We start from the raw sequence: 20,923 nt of genomic DNA, 5'->3' as shown, positions 1-20,923 counted from the left end.
TACATGAAACTATGAAAAAATGCTTATTATTACACATACATAATTTTGGTGAAGCATGTAACAGTCTGTAAATTTAATCTGAATTTTACAGTTTACTGCCCTTAACTCAAGATTATCTTAGTGCATAACCTGGTGCTGAAGCAGGCAGTTCTGTTCTCTCTGCCCTGCAGGCTGGGATCAAACACTTTGAGAGGCTACTGAGGACTCCTTGCTTTATGAGGGACAGTGCTGATGTTTTGCCATTGTCTTCTTTCATATTGCAGATGGCATGTTTTGTATGTTCTACCAGTAGTTTGTCCTAGTGCATATTTTTAGTGTGTAATTCTCTGGTTGTCCAGTGTTTTTTAAGACTGAAAATATCTGTAAACATGCAGAGGATGTGGGTTGGTGCATGTGTGAGTGGGAGCACATTTAAACACACGAGCAGATTTTCCTGCAATTTTTAATGTAATTACACTGCATCTTAGGTACAGGTCCTTTAGCCTAAGTGCAACATGAGTCCCTTCTGTTGCACTTAGGCTTGTATTTACACACTACTTTTCTTTACTATAGCAACTTTTTAAAAGTTACCTATATCTCAAAAGCCAATATTTGAATGATTAATTGGTAATAACATAAACTGTACCAGTAAAGAGAGTGATGCTTATGTTACATCTGGAATTTGGATCAACCGTTAGTTTTTCTCTTTGCTTCTAAGGCAGGCTAACTGGAAGGGATGGAAAGAAAAATGTTGATGAAAGACTTCATTAAATATATAGGAAAAAGATATTCCATCAGAATTAAATATATAGGAAAAAGATATTCCATCAGGTATTTCTAAGAATAAAAATATATTATTAGAATTGTTTTTAGTATTATATTGCAGGGTTCTGTTTGCAAATCTGATAATACTTTGTGCATTTTTATGTTGCAGTATGTGTTATTATAATCTTGGTTAGATTTCTGCTGTGTAAGGTACAGATAAACTGTAGCGTAAGAAGACAGCATGAAGTCTGATAAAAAACTTGAAGATTTCCTGGTATTTCAAAGATTTAACATCACAGTTTTAGCTTTTTACTCTTTCAAGGTATAAGGTTAATCCATTGTTTATTGTCTTCACCAACATAAGCAATGAAAATACTCCCTCCTTTATGCTTGTGTTTCATAATTTTATAATAGGAATAATCTGATGAGCCTAGGATTTCCTAAATATAATACTGCAATGGATCTCAAGCAGTATTGACTCAGGCCAGCTGTTGCTCTCTGAACTTTTCAAGCTAAAATGGCAATCCTAAAGAATTTACATCGTTACAAGAGGTGTGGGGAGCAATAAATATTAATGCCAGAGCATGCTAATAACTGAATAAGGCTGAAGGGAAGAGAGTGCATATCTGAACAGCAAAATATTAAAGGCCATGGAAATGAGAAACTATCCTCTTAAAACTGAAGTTTTTGCTATGAAATGAAAGGATCATAAACTTCAGTAGATAGAAATAGGCATAAAGCACCTAGAAATATGTGCTGAGTTGGATTCATTTACTCAAAGCTCCATAAAATGCTAATAAAGAAAAGTATAATTTTTCACGTGCGACAGAAGCAGCAAGCAGTCAGAGGGCTGAGAGGATGACAAGGGGTGCTCAGCAACCAAGGCTCAGGTTGTTGCAGGGGGGAGGTAAATTGATGCTGTTTTGCTTATTGCTGTGAAGGTAAGTAGAGGGAACCATATTGTAAAACCTTTCTTATGGATCAGCTAAAGCAGAATCTCTCAGAAATCACAGTGACTATAGAGGAGCTTCTAGAACAAAACAGATTAAATGAGCAATAGCAAATTGTTGGGAATGACTGATGATAAGTCACTATGGAAATCTCAGGGACAAAATTAAAAAAAAAAAAAAGTGTTCCAGGAAACCCAGGAAGTATGAACTTGTAAGCTGGATGGCTATTGGTACTGTAGGGCTTAGTAGGAACCAGCACCTGGTGAATATGATTTAGTTGCAGAGAATCAGTGGAGTTTTCACAGAAGGGAAGTTCTGCCTTATTCCGCATGTTTTCTGAAGTGTTGGCAAGCAAGACCCTTAATGAGTTCATCTGTGTGCTGTGTTCTACCAAAATTTAATAAAGGCTTTTTACAGTATTGCTTTCCTGAGATTTTCAAGGATAAGGGGTATTGTCTTTATGGAGGAAGAGGGTAGGTTTAAATTAGATATAAAGAAGGAATTCTTTACTATGACAGTGGTGGGGCACTGGGACAGGTTTCCCAGAGAAGTTGTGGGTACAGCAGGATTGTAGACAAACTCAGTTAAAAGACAGCGGTGTCTGGGAAGTAAAATGACTGATGAAATGTAGTGTAGATGAAAGTGATGCATGTGGGGGAGAACCAGTCCTAACTTCACTAATAAACTGATTACTGCTGTGCTGACTCTCATCACTTGGGAGCTGTATTTTCTGGTACACAGGCTAGCTCCGTGCCTGGTAATACTTAAAAAACATGTGCCAGGCACATCAGACGTTAAGATTTGTTACCACAGACCTAGAAAACAGAAACACAGAGTAGTACTCCCGTTGTATGAAACTATGATTTTCCTGTACCCTAAGTTACTGTTTGCCATTCTGTTTCCTGCATCTCCAAAAGGCTGGAGTGCAACAAGACTGGTTAGAGAAATGAAGGCATGCATCAGTTTCTCTGTGAGGAATGGCTGATGGACTCTTCTGCCTAGAAAAAAGGATGTTACACAATTGAAGTTTGTACAATCAGAACCAGTGTAAAAAGGATGACTGAGCTGGACTGTCTATGGTCCCTTCTAGGATAAAATATTTGCATCACCAAAAAGTGACCAGGCACTTCCAAAAAATGCATTGGTTCATGAAGCAGGCAGAAGAGCATGGGAAAGATCTTGCAAAAGAACACTGGAGTTGCAGCAACCTGCAGGATTGAACAGGAGCACTAAGAAGATACATTAATTGAAGATTAATTGTTAGAAAGCCTGCGTGAGGTTCATAATATCCCCTGAGGTGGAAGTAGAGGTTGGAAGAATGCTCAGGGGGAATTGTTAAAAGAGGTTTGTCTGTTTCTTTTGTTCCCTTAACATCTGCTTCTTGACTCTGCTGGAGATGGGAAACTGGCTAGACAGATCATTGGTCTGAACAAGTTTGCCTTTTTTTATGTTATGTTCCAAGATCAATTTTAAGACCAGTACAGTATTGCACTTGGTAAAAATTGTCTACTCCTGATAAAAATCTGGAAATGTTAGACATAACTGGTCCTTTCAAATGTGCTTCTCAGAATAATAATTGTAAGCTTACAATTACAGGCCAAAGTAGTAATTAAAAATTATTACAAATACAAAGGTATTTTAAAGAAATAGTCAGATACAGAATTTCTCACAGAGTAATTGTTATTTTTCACAGAATGTAGACATTCCTCTGTTAGGGAAGAAAATCCATGTGCCATGTGTACTTCAGACTGGTTGCCACACTTCAATGGTGTTTTGATAAAGTCATTGGAGCCTTGTCCTGCCTTGGGAGATGTATGCAATATTTGCATCAGTTATACCATCTGGAGGAACCATGCTTTGATAGAAGACTCTATCATTTTATCTGATTAGTGTCATTACTAGCCTGCATATGTTGGAGCTGTTTTGTTTAGTTGTATCATTCATGAGGAGGAATTAATTTCAGCAGCAAAACTGTTGAAATCTTGTCATGGAGTCATCTCTGAAAGTAATTTGCATATTTATATTGCTCCTGAGATGATCTTACTCTGTCAAGAAATTCTTCCTGCCACTTCAGCTTTATTCATAGCTGGAGTCTTGTCTTAGTGCACTTAGCTTACTTTCATGTTAGGTTTGAAACTGAAATATAAAGAGAGTCACTTTTTATCCCTAAAAGAACAGAACCCTTAAAGAGAGTCAAAGAACAGCTTAATAGGTTTTTTTCAAAAGGACTTCTTGAAGTAATTTCATTCTTCAGTGTTCACCTGGTGATCACTTGAAATTTGGGGGATCACTGTAGAAGAAGAATACTTTGGTCTTTTCAAAGACAATAGCTGTCACTGGCAACTTGTCTTTTGTAACAGCTCTTGGTGGTGTGTGAAGAAAGAGAGTTCTTTACACACCACAGAGAGTTCTTTGGTTTTGAAGTTGTGGTGGCAGTGAGTGTTAACTTCAGCTGGGGTAAGACAGCAGCGATATGTTCTTGCTCTCCAGCCAAAAGTGCACTGTTCTTTCCTAGTGGGAATGCAGCTATTTAGGTCACTGCTTATGAGCTGGCTGGGGAGTGGGGACCTGAGCTATTTTGTTAAAACTAACCCATCATGTAACCATTGTCATGAAATGAAAAAGCTGATTTCATTGTAGAAAGTGTCATGGCACATAATGAAGACTGTGCTGGCAGGTAGAGGAAGGTTCATCTGGGGCAGAAGCGAATCTTTGGAACAGGGGAATGGAAGGGCTCCTTTCCTGGGACACTTCTGAGCTAACCTGTTCTGAAGATAAATTGTGAAAACATGCTGTGAAGTTTTGAATGCATTTCTCTTATACTTTGAACTCTCTTTTAAAATGTGATGGTTGTATTCCCAAGAGAAACTGAATAGCTGAGATCTCTTAAAGCATCATTTTGAATTAGTCAGTTCTCTGTACAGAAAGGTTTGCAACAAAGATGTAGCACAATCCTTTTAGTGTCTACTGAGAGAATATGGGAAAATACCAAACATCAGTGGTGTGAGGAAGATGACAAAAGAGTGAAATTTTCTTATTCTAACAATGTCTTTGGCTGAGGGTGTTCCCATTACCAAGCTTGCATTTTAATTGGATTATAAACTGTTGTATGGATTGTAAAGGGTTTTGTAAGGAATTTAGAGAAACGCTATTTCTTGCAAACTTTTCCAAAGATGAATACCAGGGTTTTTTTTCTAGTTTTTACTCTCATGCCCATTCACAAGCCAGGGTTCATATGCCTGTTCCTATAAATTTAGTATAATAACCAGAAAATCCCTCTTCTGAGCTTATGATATGCTTACTCTAATCTTTCTGGTAACTCAAATTCTTATTATTTCAGCCCATATGCTCTTCTTTCCTCCAGTGTTCTGGGAGCAGAGAGATCTAGAAAATCAAATTAACTCCAAGGTCAAAAAATCCATGATCCGAGCTGAAGGGCTGTTTTCAACTGGGGTTGCTGCAGCATTAGGTTGAAATGTTTGAAATCTCATTGTTTCAGTAACAATGAGCAGACTTTACCTGCAGGCTCTGTGAAGTGCACCCGAATTCAGGTGGACATACATTTGATATAAACTACAGTAGTTATAAAAGGGATGCTCTAGACTTTTTATGGCCAGTCTGTAAAAAAGAAGAAAAAATCCATGAAACCCTGAAAAGGTGGCCCTTTCCCTTGTGGAGTCTACAAGCAAATTCACTACTTTTGGGGCAGAACTTAGTAGAAGGAACTTTTACCCAAAAATAAAAAAGTAGGCCAGCTGTGCAGAAGCATTTCACAGAAGTTTCTTCATTTTTAATCTGAATAATATGTAGCATGACCCATGTCCTCTGATTTTTATTTATTTTAATTTTGCATGCTTTTCAAAGCTCACTAAAATGGAATATGTATGTCTGAGTATGCCTTGTGCCAAATTGGCATGAAGTGCTCATAAATTACACATTTGCAGATGACAGCTCTTGCAGGTAAAGTGGTTCATCCAGATACAGTGCCAAAGTGAGACGTGAGCAGCAATTGGATTTTTTGATTTCTGAATCATTCAATTACTCTTGTATATAAAAAGAAGTTGTATGTGTGCCAGTAATGTATTAAGAGATGAAAGTTACTTACTGTCATAATTACACCAGGAAGGGTCTGCATTTTACAGGTGGTAATAAATTCATGTGGCACTGGCACACCCACATTATCTTTAAGGTCTGGTATCACAGGTGCAGAGTAGCTGAAGCAAACTGCTGATAAGATTCTAGTTAGTGTTTTCAAAATTTTCTTTTTTGCAGCCTTAACCATGAAGCAAAATAGATATGAATTTCCAGACTTTAGGATACAATTTGTAGTTTTTGTGACAGTTACCAGAAAGTAACAAATATGAGTTGTCAGACAGATTAAGGTTCTCATGGTCCACATCTGCCACAAAGTAGCATCCCCTGTGCCTTTGCTGCGTTTTATGACTTCGGTTGAGGCAGACACAAACCAGGGGAAGGGAGAGGAGGAGAATGAGACTAGGTGCAGCCTCCTTTCTTCTCGTGCTTGACCCCTGGCACTTCCCAACTTCCAGCACTGTGAGGTGGCTTCTCCTCTGTGTGTTAGGTGTGTGTTAGAAGCACGGAGCCAGCGAGATGCTGCACTGTTCTGCTCTCTGTCAGAGGTATGCACTGTTTGGCCTTAGAAACATGTTATGTATCAACTTGCAGAATTACATTGAGCCAGGACTACCTGTTAGTCCCAGATTAGTTTTCCTGTTGTTCTACCAATGCATCTGTCTGCCAAGTCCTTGAGCTGAGACTAAGAAAGCAACTCGTTTTCTAGGCACCTTCAATGTTTTTTTCCCCTGGGTTGCTGTCTCTCTTTTGGTTACCATAATAGCACTGTCTTCCCTCCTTCTGTAGTCTCTCTGGGAAAATCTAAAATGACTGCTTGTAGGCGGTTTTTTTAATTTCAGCTGAAGATGATACTTCACGTATTTTTCTCAAGCTAGAGGCTTGTCTCATCTCTTGTATACTGAAATGTAGTTTTGGTGCATACGTATAGAAAATGCCAAGACCTTGTTAATTTTATACAGTACAGAAAACTTCTGGAAAAAATAAGGAGATACTCAAGGACTGTTGTAAAAATTTTTGACAACTGTGATGTGTTTGTGCCACAGTTCCTGTTGGATAAGAAAAAGATTTGCTTGAAGATTACTGCACAGGTTCTTCTTAGAAGGATTACTCAGAAAGAGTAGACATGAGTTAGATATCACAAAAATGCAGACAATTAAGACTTTTGAGTAGCTAAAGTATGAAAGTATCTTAAATTTTTAATGGAAATCCACATTTAACATTGTTACTGTGGCCTTGGGTCTTGGGATTTTCTTGCCTCCTTGCCAAATTTTTTTTTAAAGTCTGAAACTTCTTTTCTTTCAACTCAAATACAAGTGAGTATGTCATTCTTCAAAATTTGTAGATTTTATATATTTTGGTCTGATCTTCCATTTTAATATTCTAAAAGTTCATCTAAATGGAGAAGTATTGACACTTTTTTTTACTGATGCCACCACATATTTGTAAACGTTCTCTGCCTTTCTTTTAGCACCATGTAATTATTGCCTGTCAAGGATTAGACTTGTTATTTCAGGTCATTCTTTAAAGCTTGCTTTTTTTCTTTATTTTTCCTTTCCCTCTTTTGGAGGGGAAAATGGCTGACGACAGTTGTTTCTGGTTAGTCTGTTAAGAGAATCACATATTTTGGACAGTAGTGTTGATGAGTGAGGTTTATTATGCACTCATAGCTTCCAGTGAATGAATTTTAAATAAGATAATTTTGATTCTGAAGTCATATAGAAATCTAAAAGCGAGCCCTTAGGTAGGAAACAATGGCGAAAATATGCACACTGCCTACAGAAATAAAAATGAGGATAGTGGCCAAAGAAGCAAAAACCGGGAGTCTTGGACTTATTCTTGGTAGCTCAGAAAAGATTCTACCTAGTAATTTAATATCACGGGTTTCTTTGCTGCATGGCTTTATGGACTCAATGGAAGAAGGAAACTGTGCTGTTACAGACTTTAGATCCAGAAAGGGCAGGTTTTCTATGCCCTTCAAAGACAGCTGCTGTATGGCTTCCTGTCCTCTTTGCCCTGCTGCCAGAGTTCCCAAAACTGTCAAGAGACAATCACTGTGAGTTATGGGAATTAACATGAATGGAAAAATAACATCAGGAGACTTCACATTGATCTTTGCTAAGAGGATGCATGGGCCACCACTTGTGCAATGATGGAACTGTTAGGACTGTTCTGAGCTGTGGGACTTGGTTTCTTCCATTCAAGCTGAAATAGTGATTTCAGGAAACTTGGCTTCTCGAATATGGGTAAAAAACTGACATAATACAATAATAAGATTTAGCAGTTTGAGATTATGGCTTTTTGTGACTGTAGATCTAAGACATGGGTTTCCAGTTCAGGAATGGGATATTCCACATGTGTACCTGCCCTAGTGCTGTAAAAATGTCACAGCACTTAGCTCCTGTTCGCTGTCTCATGAAGCCATGGTCACACTTGAGGGAGAACTTTGGATTCAGACCTGTTTCAGCAGGATTGAATTAGGTTCCCAGATTTACCATTTGGTTTTTAATAATGTAGCCTAATAAGCAACCTAAAAGCGGGGGGATCCAGTGAAAAAGGGCAGATGCAGAAATGTAAGCAGATAAAGAAAATGAACAAACACCTAGAAGTGGAAAAGAGGAAAGAATAGGTACTTTGTGTGTAGAATGGTACTGCTTCTCATAGAAAACAGATTATTTTTGATAGAGAATATAGTCTGATACTTGAGCAGTTTCTTTCAGGGCATCTATCCCTAGAACCCATTTTTTTGTGTCTAAATGCTTTCAATTACATACGTGGTGAATATTTATTCTTCTCAGAGGGAACAGATGTACAAAGGGTTCAGTGTTACATTTTGAGATGTGTTATTTTTGACACTTTTCAGTTATTCAAAGCAACCTGTGTGTGTGTCTTCGTAGTTCTTGGAATCCTCTTGCTAATAACAATTAACAGAGTCTCTTTGATCGTTTTAGAGGTGTGTTTGATGCTTCCCTCAAAATGGCTGGGTTCTATGGACTCTACACTTGGCTGACTCACACTATATTTGGGATTAACATAGTCTTCATACCATCTGGTAAGGATTTGAGCCATTATATTCATAACTAATATTATGTAATTATTTATTGTACAAAATCAGAAATATTAAGTGTTGCTGATAACCTTAGGTCTGTCTGATCTTGGAGAATTTGGCTGTGTGAAGGGTGGAGAGAAGGCCCTGATTGCTCTTACCCTGAGCCTTGCCTTTTTCTGTTTTCACAACACATTCCCTGCTAGCTATTTTACCTCTTCTTTCTGTTTTGTTTGCTAGGTCTAATTCCTTCTCTCTTGTATTCAGTTCAAGTGTTTTCAGATTTTAACTTTATTCTACCTGTCTTGGCTTCGGTTTCTTTCACAGTTGACAGGTGCTGATTTTTCAAGATGCCTAAATGCAGGAAGATGTGCTATCATGGAAATGCATGATAAAAGAATGCTTCTTATTCTCAGTAGTGTTCTCTGACTGTATTACCAGCCTCTGGTTTTCTTTTATTATTTAATCCTAGTTTTGGAAATGGCTGGACAGTTTCTCAGAGAGAAACCTTCTTCCCTGTTCCTCTTTGCCCTTCTTTCTCTATATAGAATGATAATAATAGTAATTGCAAAGTGTTTGTGTACAAGGAAGCATAAGGGGAAGCTATGAAGCAACAAACCCCAATATAATGGGAAATGGCTGTATTGTAAAGTGCAGCTGTCTTAAAGGCATTGATTGTCACTAGACCTACTTAGAGAGTAATCAGTCTTATTTTTTTTCAGCTACATGCGAAATCTTAAAGGTTTTTGCTTTCTGGTTAATGATACCAAAAAAAACCCAAACACTTAATTGTGCTTTGTATTATGTTTATTATACAGAAGGTGCATTAAATTATGGTGGCACCAGATCTGTATTGCTTTAGATTACAATAGGTCTTTGTTATAAGCAGAAGGGTGTGCAGCTGTGTGCACACGTTTGCATACAGAAATATATGTCATAGATCTCATGTTTTCCTGCTTTCTCACTATTATGGATGCCTGCAGGAGACGCAATAAGTTAGAGTGAGACTTGGGTTCATTTGCTTTTTTACACAGTAAGAAATGTACATGATTGGTATAACTTCAAGTTCTTCTAAACTGATGCCTCTTAACTCCTTATGACTCTCAGTGGCTGAAGCTCTTCTGTATGGGAAATGTTCCTAAACCTGAGCTGTAAAACACCAAGAGCCTCATCTGGAACTTCTTCAATGCTTTATTTCTAGCACTTGATGGAAGGGGGACTTACTGGTGTGGCAAAAGTGTCAGAATGTAACTGTAAATATATTTGTGAAATATGTTTCTGTGATCTTTTTTTCACTTCTGCTTCTGTGTGCTCTAGCATTAGCAGCAATCCTTGGAGCAGTGCCATTTCTGGGGACATACTGGGCAGCAGTCCCTGCAGTCCTAGATTTGTGGCTTGTGCAAGGACAGGGATGCAAAGCCCTTCTGCTCTTGGTTTTTCACCTCTTGCCAACCTATTTTGTAGATACAGCAATTTATTCAGATATATCAGGGTAAGTACATTGAACAGTTTTTAAAATTAGCATTGTAAAAATGATTGACAATCACTGATGCCTTTAATTAAACTCATTTTTCTGAAGCATGCAAAACAGTATCTTCAAGCCCAGGAATAACCTCATAGTAAGCAATTTTACTGGCCTAAATGCCTTCATTTTCCCAGGCCACTTTTCTATGAGCTTTGACACTTCAGAGGTCTTGAACTCAACATCAGCAAAATGAACTGTTTCAGTTGGGTTGTTAGAATTAGTTTATGTTTTCTGTTTATCTAATTACTAAGTAAAGGTGTGTAGCATTTTCTTTTTATCTCCTAATGCCAGATAATGCTGCAGAGCAGATAAAACCATGAGCTATTTAGGGACCACAAAAAAAAATAGAGTTAATGTAGAATAAAGTGGTTCACTTCTGTGTTGTTAGAAATCAGTATTTTTGTTTGCTAAATATAATTACACTGAACAGAGTGTGCCTAATGATAATATGCCAAATATTAATACTAATTTTAATAGACTGTGCCTCTAGTTATTTTGGATTAATTAAACCTAATAGTGAAGTATAATAAAATTACATTTTTTTCCAAACAATAAATGATCGATAAATTTAAGGTTAGTAACTATTTAAATAGCCAATAATTCTTCTGCTTCCTAGAATACATTTTTTTTTTTTGGACTGTAGAGGATACAAACTCTGTTTACTGTCCAGAAAATATATGAGGGAGGAATAGATTTTCTGACAGCAGAGGAAAATTGTGTTCTTCCCAATAAATTGAACAGTGAGCATCATGATGTCTTGCAGATTAGATTAAACCTATTTGAAATAGCTATAATTAGGTTATGCAGGGTTTTCCAAATGGATTACCTTTATGTAGTCCTATTTCATTATGTGATCTGTTGTTTAATTTAGAAAACTAGGCAAAAGAATGTCTAAACTGACGCAAATGCTGGGAAAAAATTGAAGTTTTTAAAGGTTTAGAAATAATTAATGTCTATTGTTGGAGAAACATAAAACTTCAGGCCATGTTTGTCTCCTCAGGAGAGCAGTCTGGTGCTGCTAGTAGGTTAAGTTTGATCTGGGTGAGACATGATTGAGGTGTGTCAGATTTAATAGGTCATGTTTCATGGCCTTGTTTTGCACATGGTTGTGTTGAAGGTGAAGACTTAAAACTTGGGAGTTGAGTAGAAATCAGGACCATGGTAGAAACCTCAGGAGCTGCTGGAGCTCTGAATTGACTAGCTGACATTTTCTATGTATTACACTCAGAATTTAGAGGAACTTCCTGGGAATTGTGTGCCAAGTTTCAGCTGTAGTTTTTCTTCTACAATACCATATTGTCATCATTATTTTAGGTATAAAGAATGAAGAATGATGAGCAGGCTTTGTGTAAATGCTGTTATTGTGTAAACACTGATACAGAAAATAAAACTGGTTTACTTGCTGCTGTAAGAGCTTTTATCAAAATGCTCTTCTGGTATTTTCCAGTAAATATTACTATGTTCATTAAAACATTAAATTAATACATTAAGTAATACATTAAAGTATTACTACTACTAATATTTACTTTTCAGTAAATATTAATATGTTCATTAAAATCATTAAAATGTTCATTAAAATAGTTTTTCGTCTGAAAAGGTTAAAAGCTAATGATAGCAAACACTCAATCTGAGAGGTTTTTTATAACAAAATGAGAAGACATGGCTATTTCTTTAAAAACTGTGTGCTAACTGTTCTTAAAAAGATGCACTTCAAGTTGCTGTCATCAGCTAACTGAATGGCTTTGCTCAGGGGTCCTTATATTACCTGTTGCTAATTGTGTTAAAATAAACTTCAACAGTTCTTGACCATAAAGCATGAGCAATCTGTGTAACTAACCATCTTTCCACTCTCAAAATGGAAGTGTGTTTGCCATTAAACCCTTCAGACATTGTTTAGCAGATGTCTGTAAAGTAACTATTCCACTGTGGATCTTACCAGCATTCCAGGCTGCAACAGTGTTTGATCAGTGTTTGATCAGTCATGCGAATACAGCACAGAATGCAGCTTGGAACCTTTGTGCAGTCATTCACACAGCAGTTTATAGTGTAAATATGGGTAGCTATACCTAGATGGGTCGTTTCCTAAGCTTAATGAAATTTCAGTATTAATTCACATTTCTTAATTGATAATGCTGTGTTTGTTCTTAATTTAATGTTGTTGTTCTTGTGGCAGAGGGGGTCACCCTTACCTGACAGGCCTTGCAGTAGCTGGTGGAGCATATTACCTGGGACTGGAAGGGGCCATCATAGGACCAATTCTCCTTTGTATACTTGTGGTTGCTTCCAATATATATAGTGCCATGTTGGTGAGTCCAACGAATTCTGTGCCCACTCCATCGCAGGCAGCATGGCCATTGCAGATTTACCGGTGAGCTGGAAATGCCTTACTTGTATGAGTTGTGTTTTCACACACATCACTGTGCCTATTCACAGGTGTAGGCAATGTGTGCCTCGGGTTCATATAGTAGTGTGTGAGTACTGTAGTATTTGAAGAGGGTTCAGCCGTCCCATATTCTAGAAATAAAAAGTATGGCTAAGTAAAGCACTCACTGGAACATATATATGGGAATTGTTTAATGTCTCTCAGCCTCTTACAGAAGGCTCATTTAGAAAATTTGCTGATAAAATTTGCTGATAATACCTTTATGTCCTATAATTTATATGTTGCTGTTGTGCTAAGAAATGATTGAACATAATTTTTAAACTCTTATTATGGATATCTAAGAGTTCATTGCCCTTAAAAAGGGGCCTGCCCCAAATTACTTCCTTTTTTATGTCCTAATGTACAATACTACAAAATATAAACCTACCTAGATTTAAAAAAATGTGTTATCATTATATGCCATTTTTCCATTAAAAGTATTTTCCTTAGTAATGTCATTATTGAAGTTACAGAATTATGGAATATAGAAATGTGTCTGTAAACTGTACAGTTAGAAATGGTATAATAATAATAATGCAGTTAGGAATAAACTCATAATTGAATAACTACTTAGAATTGTAAATCACATTGTGGCAATATTAACAACAGTAGCTATTTTAATGTTATTACTGTCTTGTTAAACTATGTAGGTTAGCTCATTATACATGTAACTTGAAGAGGATTCTCTGCTTGTCAGAAATAATTCTTTGCCTTATTCACATGAATAGTGCTGTCTCCTTTCATCTGTGTAATTAAGGAGAAAAACTCCTAATTGGACCTGTCTGTAGTCTCTGGCTTGTAAAATTACATTCCAGTTGCCCTGTTTTAAACAGAGCTTCCAAGTACACACAAAAAATCTTCATGTGTGTTTGGTTCTCCTTTATTTTATCAGAAACAATTGTTTGGAATCACTGGGCAGATTTGTGTCTTACTTTTCACTTCTTTTCCTCCCTCCATCTCTCAGGTCACCTAGAGAGAGCCCTGAGGAGGCGAAGATGTCTGCAGAGTGAGGGAGGTGCTGGGCTGTACCCCTGCAACATGAGGGAACCGCTGTCTTCTGTCTTGGGTTCACAACAGCCATGGATGGCCTTCTGTCCCTTCCCAGCTCTGCCTGGGGGCTGCTCACAGGGAAGCATAGACTGGGTTTTAGGAGAAAGCACTGGCCTTACATTATTGTGCACTTTGCCTCTTCCAGAGAGAATGTCTAATTCCCATGGCTTTGCATACCAACACACAGTCAGCTGCCTTGTTGAAGACTTTAAGACCTTCTGTCTTAGCAAAAGAATAGTTAAGAGGACAGGTACATCCACTGGAGTCGTTATCTCCTGAAATTACTAACTTGGCTTTTATTTATTGGATTATTTGTCTTATTAAACTGTAGTAGCTTTAAAGAAAGCTGTAATTCCAAAATATTTATTTTTAGGCAATCTGGTGGCAAAAGAAGGGCAAACCACTCATTGTGAAATGAAAGTATAATGTAATAGTTTGCTTCTCCTCAAGGTGTTTCTTTATAAGCTTCAATCATCATCTGTAACTCATAATAACACTTAAATATTATTCACTTACACGCACTGAAATTTAATGTTGTTGGAGACCGGTATTTTAAAAATCTTCCTGATATTTATAGAAATGCAAACTGTTAAATGTGAGTTTTCCTCTTACTGACATAGGAAGACTTGTTTAAATAGTTTAAGTCTTGCCCCCATTTTCAGCAAAATCTGATAATATTTTGCTGTTTATCCACCCTCTCAGTGGAGTCATCTTGTCAAGTAAATTTAATCAAAGGCCTTAAGTGTTTTCAGACAGTAGTAATGTAGGATGGTCACATGTCCTTCCAGTAATTGGAAGAAGTTTCATGGGAATTGTTTAATGTTGGTTTTCAAATGCTGTGGCTAGTTTCATTCAATTTTTAAACAAATTTTAGTACCAGAAAGAAAGGGGAGAGAACATAGATTTTGGTTTAGCTTATTTGGGGCTTTTTAACCCTGTAAAGCAGCTGGCCACATATCTTGCTGAGATATAGGATATATCTTAATATATTAAGGTGCATCTTATTAATAAGCAAAGATCTTGAATATGTAATTTTACTTAAAATGCAGCTTTGGTGACATTTAAGGCCTTTTGTATTGATTGTCAGATCCTTTTTGTAAATGAGAAGTGGGGTTTTGGTAAGTATTTTGTACTTGCACAGCTTTTCCGCAAATCCAGTGAGGCCCTAGTACAAAGTAGCAGATGCACTTGCTTAACCAAAGAACCACCATTCAGTTTCCAGTAACTCAAATTGATTTCAGAGTTTGATTGATAATGAGTTGTACAAAATATAGGCATGCCTTGTATTTATTGTTGACAGTAATTCAATGCTTGAAACAAAGGGATCTTATCCAGGGATAAGGATATCTAAGATATGTGCACAAACAGCTTGCAGATGTTTGTTTTACGTGAGTTCTAGGAGTGCTGACAGATTTGGAAGATTGTTTTCAAAAATACATTGCCATGGAAAGTGATTGGAAAGCACTCTGGTACTGAGTAAAGAAGAAAGTCCTGCTGTAGGTTTGCAATAAATAGGCTGCCTAACAAGACACAAATACTCTGCTCCTCAGATTTTCAAAATAAGCTGCTGCAATTTTACTGATAAAATTGTATGTTTTAAATGAGAGGGGTTAAGTATGCTGTTTGTGCACACTTGCAGGTATGTGTTTGAGGGACAGACTTGAGCTTAATTTAGTAGGATGGCTCCGGTTTATCAAAACATGGAAACATACCATTTAATATTTTAAATTCTGAAAGATCTACAGATCATTAAATGAATAAGAAGAATGTGTTGGTTGAATCAAGTATCTGTTTCATCTCCTTGGTTTTGTGGCTTATGAAAAAGCTTAAGTGAAACACATTTTTATAATTGTTGGTGGCTAGGGTGGAGGATGTGGGGAAACCTCAGGCTTTACTAAAATACTCCTGCAACTTTCTAACCAGGTGGAATGAGACCACCATGATATTTAGGCAACTTCTTTATTGTATTACTTTTTTTAGTTCATAGTTTTGCACTGACTTGTTGTGTTCTTGTTGTAGCTTCTTGTTGTAGACAGCATTGAAAGCACCTCTTTGCTCACTGGTCAAGACACGTTTATTGTCCACATTTGCTATCCCATTTTCTGAGACAATCTTTCATACTCCTGTGGTACTCGACTTGGTCATTTTAGTCATTAAAATGTATTATTTTGTTTGGTTTTAAGTTTTCTTTTTCCCCTTCAACCAATTGCCTTTGATCAAAGAAGGGTCTTTGCTGTGAAAATTAAAACCATGATTGAGACTCCATTAACTTCAGTAATGCAAATGAGTAAAATCACCTGGGAAGATACATTGCTGTTTTGAAATGTTCCTTCTCCATCGTGGAATCCTTTTATACAGAGAATTCACATCTGATGGAATGTTGTTTAGTTTGTCCTCCTTTGAAATGAGGCTTCATTTTGATGCTTTCTGTTCCAAATTCAGCTCAGACTTGCCATGAAGAACCATCCACAGTACATGTAGTAAATGTAGTCAGTAAATGTAGCTTCAGGAGCTCATGCTGTCTGCTGTACTTGATTGAGGAACCAACTAAATGGTTCAGTAATGGTGCAGTAACATATACAACCAAAAAGAAAAGAAGAATAAAGAACAAAACTTCCAATAACACCTTCTTGGAATAGGAAGTAATCACTGATTTTCACCATGTTTAGGAAAAAAACCACAAAAATCCCCAAAACCACAAAATACCACCTTATGAAAGAGCATACTTTGATTATTTGGGTTTCGTGTTTAGCAAGTGTCTAATTACCAGCAGAAACAGAAGAACTTGTCATTGAGTATTTAGCAATCTATATTATTTTGTGAGCAGACTCAGCCTTTGTAGGAATGGTTTAGTATAGATCAGTCTTGAAAATAATCAAACTGGTCATTTTGACATCTGGTCTTTGAAAAGTGCCAGTTCATGGTTATATTGCCTCATCTGCAAAAACAACCAGCAGTTCGGTGGGATGAGATTTTAGTACATGTATTGTCGCTTTCAAAAAAACCAGCTCAACTCCCTGCTCCAAGATCCCACAACAACAACCACCCAACCAATAAAAAAAGCCCCACCACTCTCTGCAGTGTGGTTTTTTTAGGAGAGCCATCTTTTCTGCTTGCTTGGAGGCAAGAAGTTGATGCTCTTTAGCTTTACTGTAAACAGTCATTCCAGGAGCAGGTACTTAGTAAGTGTATTTAGTACATTTAGTGTTTAATAATTTAGAGTTCAGAAGGGAATGCTCATAGTAATGCAAGACAATGTGGTCTTAAGGTATTGTGAAATTCAGCTGTGGTGGTTTTTATCGTTCTCCTTGGGGAATTGCAATCAAGTGTAGTGCCAAAGGGCTGGTGCTGTTTCTGGCACTCGAGTCTGAGTTAGCCTTTCCTTCCTGTACCTTGGCTGAGCACTGCTGTAGCAGAGCTGGCCCAGGTGACTGTGTCATGTTAGCTTCAGGTCACTGTGCATACTGGCTTAATTGGATCCATCCAGGAGCAGACTGCAATGGGCAAGAACCTGGCACACATTCATTTTGCCAGCCTTACTACAATATGGTGGCTTTCAGCACAGGTGCACCATGACCAATTGGGAGCAGAAATAACTTATTTTGAAAGGCTGCTCAATAAGAAACAGTTTAACATTATAATAATACATATGATGCACATTTTTCAGAAACTAAGTTGATACCCACATGTTATTTCTATGCAGAGATATGTGCACATGTGTATGTGCAGGAACACTTCTGCTTGTCTGATTTCAAGCTCTGTGGGGCTTCTCTTAAAGACACAGGGGAGGAGGATATACTTCATGTATATTTTGTCAGAGATTATTGGAATAGGAAATCCATAATCTGTTTAGTTAAAATAAGAAAAAAGCATTGTTCAGGGGAAGTTGGATGCCGTCTCCAGTATTTTCCATTGTGGGTATAGGCATAACTTTTGAAATAGGTGTACACTGCAGTATTCAACATTGTTTTTCAGAAAGCCTGAATAAACAAAACTGGATGAAATTGTTCTCCAGTAAAAGCAGCAGCTGAATTGTGTTTGCTCTGCTGCTGATCCCTAGTACTAGGAATACTGCAGTGTAGCCTTTCCTGTGGACCTGATCCACTGAGGATGGAAAAATACCATTATTCTACTGAGATTCCATAGCTTTGCATCATTGGTAGTGGGTGTTTCCACCACTGCCTTTATTCAAACATTGTGTGTATATTATATTGACTTTAATATGATATAAACACAATTTATATTGTGTTTATATTATATTAAAGTCTGGGGATTCTGCCACCTTAATGGATGCTACCTCTGGAAGTGGCTATGATTTCCTTTGAAGGTGCTGAAGGGTGCATTCATTAGATTTAATAGCAGAGGTAGCATTCTTCCAGAGATGCAGTTGCTTACCTTGAAGTTTCCAGTTTTGCAAGAGAAAATTGATTTGCCAGATAATCTTTATTGAGTGTCAGCTGACATCTCTTAAATCCATGGATGCATCATCTTTATAAACTCTGTATTGATTTGTATTTCAAAGGTTTTCTTCTTAGTTCTTACGCTTTTTGCTGAAGCCAACTCAACAATTTCCTTATTATTTCTCTTTGTGCAAAACTGGAATCTTTTAAAACTCTTAACAAACATTAGGGAGATTTGATCTTTGACCTGGCACTGTCTATCTGTCATTTTACTAAGGTACCTTAATGCTTTATGGTAAAATTTTCCAAAATTGCTTTTAAGTGATAAAATTGGAAAGAAGTTTAAAATAAACTAGGGTTTTGAAAGAAACAATGCCAAAAGTCATAAATACATTCAGGGATTCTGGGTTTGCAAATGTATATATTGATATGCAGTGTTATATAAATATTGAGAGTCTCTGTCCTAATCAGACTTTAACTGAAATTTTGTCCTAATATTTTTAACATACCTGAGAACAAAATAGTGCCTGTACATAATGAAAACAAGCAACATTTTCTACAATTCATGTTTACTTGACACAGATTGAGGAAGAGCCAAGCAAATCCTGGTAGCGTGACTACCACTGTTTAATTGTAGTTCATGTAAAGTAGAGAAAAGCTGCTAGTAATGCATTGCTGAGAGGTTGCTGTTCCTGGAAGTATTTGCACACATCCTCTAAAAACTGCCAAAATAATTAGGTAATGAAATACATCTTCAGTTCCCCAGACTTTAAACTCATCCACCCCCCCCTCTGGTATCTTGTTTGGAATGTGGTTTAGTACATGAGTATATTGCTTCCATCCACCTTTGGGAATTGATTCCAGGACCTGAAGGCATGCTTTTAGTGTCCATATTGAAATAGTATGTCCAATTCAGGAAGGAAGTGCTAATTGGAAATAAATGCATCCTTGATCTGCTCTGCATATGGATGGACTTGGACAAATATAATTAATGTTGCATTGAATTGAAGGTTAATTTTTTAATATAAATACTATTTGGTGACACCAAAGCCAGGTTTGAGTGAGATGCAGGGCAGATTTGCTTGCAGCAGGGTGAATCTGCAAGCTGATAAAGCAGAGTGAGTGCTCTAGCATATATATATATATATATATATATATATATATATGAAGAATTTTTAGAATGATGTTTTTAAAGCAAAAAGTTGATTTCTTCTCCTAGCCTCACTTTTTACCCACTAGAGTGTCAGAGACAGTGGTCCAATGAGAACCTATAGTCAGAGAAATGTTTCATGGTATTCATGTAGATTAAATGTAAGAGATATCACAAAGCCAAAAAGTAGCCACGCTGCAAAAGGTCATTAGGCTTAAGAACTGGCATCTGGACCATAAGGTTGGAAAAACAAAATCCCAGTATTTACCACTCTTTCTGCCAGTCTCAGCCTAAACCAGAATCTTTCTCAAGTATCAATAAAAACTACTTTTGTGTTGTTCATAACCTACTGTCTGTGTAGATCAGGGTTTTCAGCTTGTCATCTGTCATCATGTGTATATTCAGCAAGCATTCAATTTGTTCAGATTGTTGCCTTTAAAAACCAATTTTCTGTGCTTTAGTGATGGTTGGATGGTTGGAAACCAACTTTTTATATCAGTAGTTAGGTTCTTGCCTATATATATATTTATATATGCTAGCTAGCATTTGATGTTTTGGTCAGGGGAGGGTTGGAGTTTTTTTCCCCTTGGGAAATGTCACCAAACCAAATCCAAAGAAAATTTTGACATCTTATCCTAAGACTGGCTACATCCTACTCAAACCTAACAGCAGATGTTTTGCATTACAGAGCACAGGTTGTTCTAAAGTGTGTGTTCCTACCAGGCCCCATGGGGATTTGGAGCAATAACTTCTATTGTCTGTTGACACAAATTTTGTCTGTATGTGTGATACATCTTCAGAATGGAACTGTGTTCAAAACTGATCAGTAATTGGGTTTGATAGAGTACCTGGTTGTGCATGTAAAATACTGACAATATAACCCCTGTGTCCATCTGTGGCCCAATGAAATGTGTAAGTTAAGGTTGAGAACTACTTGTGTAGACTGCAGAGGTATTTAAACTAAATAATTTTGATTGTATGCACCAGTCCTCATCCTAATAAAAATGGGTTTTGTAGCAGGTTTAAGAAGCTTTTAACTTGATATTGTATTCACACTTGCAGTCCTTTGTAAGCACAGAATGGTTAATATATTTTGAAATAAAATGCCATTAACATAAAGAGAACTGAGTTTGATTTGAATGATGGGTTCTTTGGAATCAGCCCCAGAGGCAGCAGTTAATGTGGTGAAATAAAAGGTGTGCTGGAGGCCAAGCTGGATCTGCAGCCCCTGTGTGTCACTGAGAGAAGCCATACTTCACTTTTCCTTGCATTTTCTGTGGGAAAGGGAAGGACAGAGGCTCCAGGGTAGCTGTGGCTCAGCTGGCACCTGGCAGCTTGCTGCACTGCCTGCAGTACCACAGCCACACGTCCAGAGCCCACAAAAGCTCCCATTCAGCACCTGTAAGTAATTCAAGTGGCTTCCATTATGGCCTGCTCTCTGAACTGGAAATGGTTGTTTAGTGCCTAAGTGGAGTTTTAGATCATTATAAAATCCTGCATGATCCTCCCTGCATGACTGCTCGCCTTTAAAAATGAGATATGGC

General features: G+C 37.2%; 1 protein-coding gene across 1 annotated transcript in view; it reads left to right on the top strand.

The window, feature by feature from the left end:
* TMEM245 (transmembrane protein 245) overlaps window positions 1-20,498 on the top strand; it is a 75,790-nt gene extending 55,292 nt beyond the window's left edge. The window contains exons 15-18 of the mRNA XM_058025938.1: window positions 8,738-8,838; window positions 10,150-10,324; window positions 12,531-12,725; window positions 13,744-20,498. Of these exons, the coding sequence (XP_057881921.1) occupies window positions 8,738-8,838; window positions 10,150-10,324; window positions 12,531-12,725; window positions 13,744-13,789 (517 nt within the window). The 3' untranslated portion in view covers window positions 13,790-20,498. The remainder of the gene's footprint in view (window positions 1-8,737; window positions 8,839-10,149; window positions 10,325-12,530; window positions 12,726-13,743) is intronic.
* Window positions 20,499-20,923: the final 425 nt, after the last annotated feature.

This window comes from Melospiza georgiana, chromosome 1, assembly GCF_028018845.1.
Source record: "Melospiza georgiana isolate bMelGeo1 chromosome 1, bMelGeo1.pri, whole genome shotgun sequence".
NCBI lineage: Eukaryota > Metazoa > Chordata > Aves > Passeriformes > Passerellidae > Melospiza > Melospiza georgiana.
This window is presented reverse-complemented; position numbering and strand designations above follow the sequence as displayed.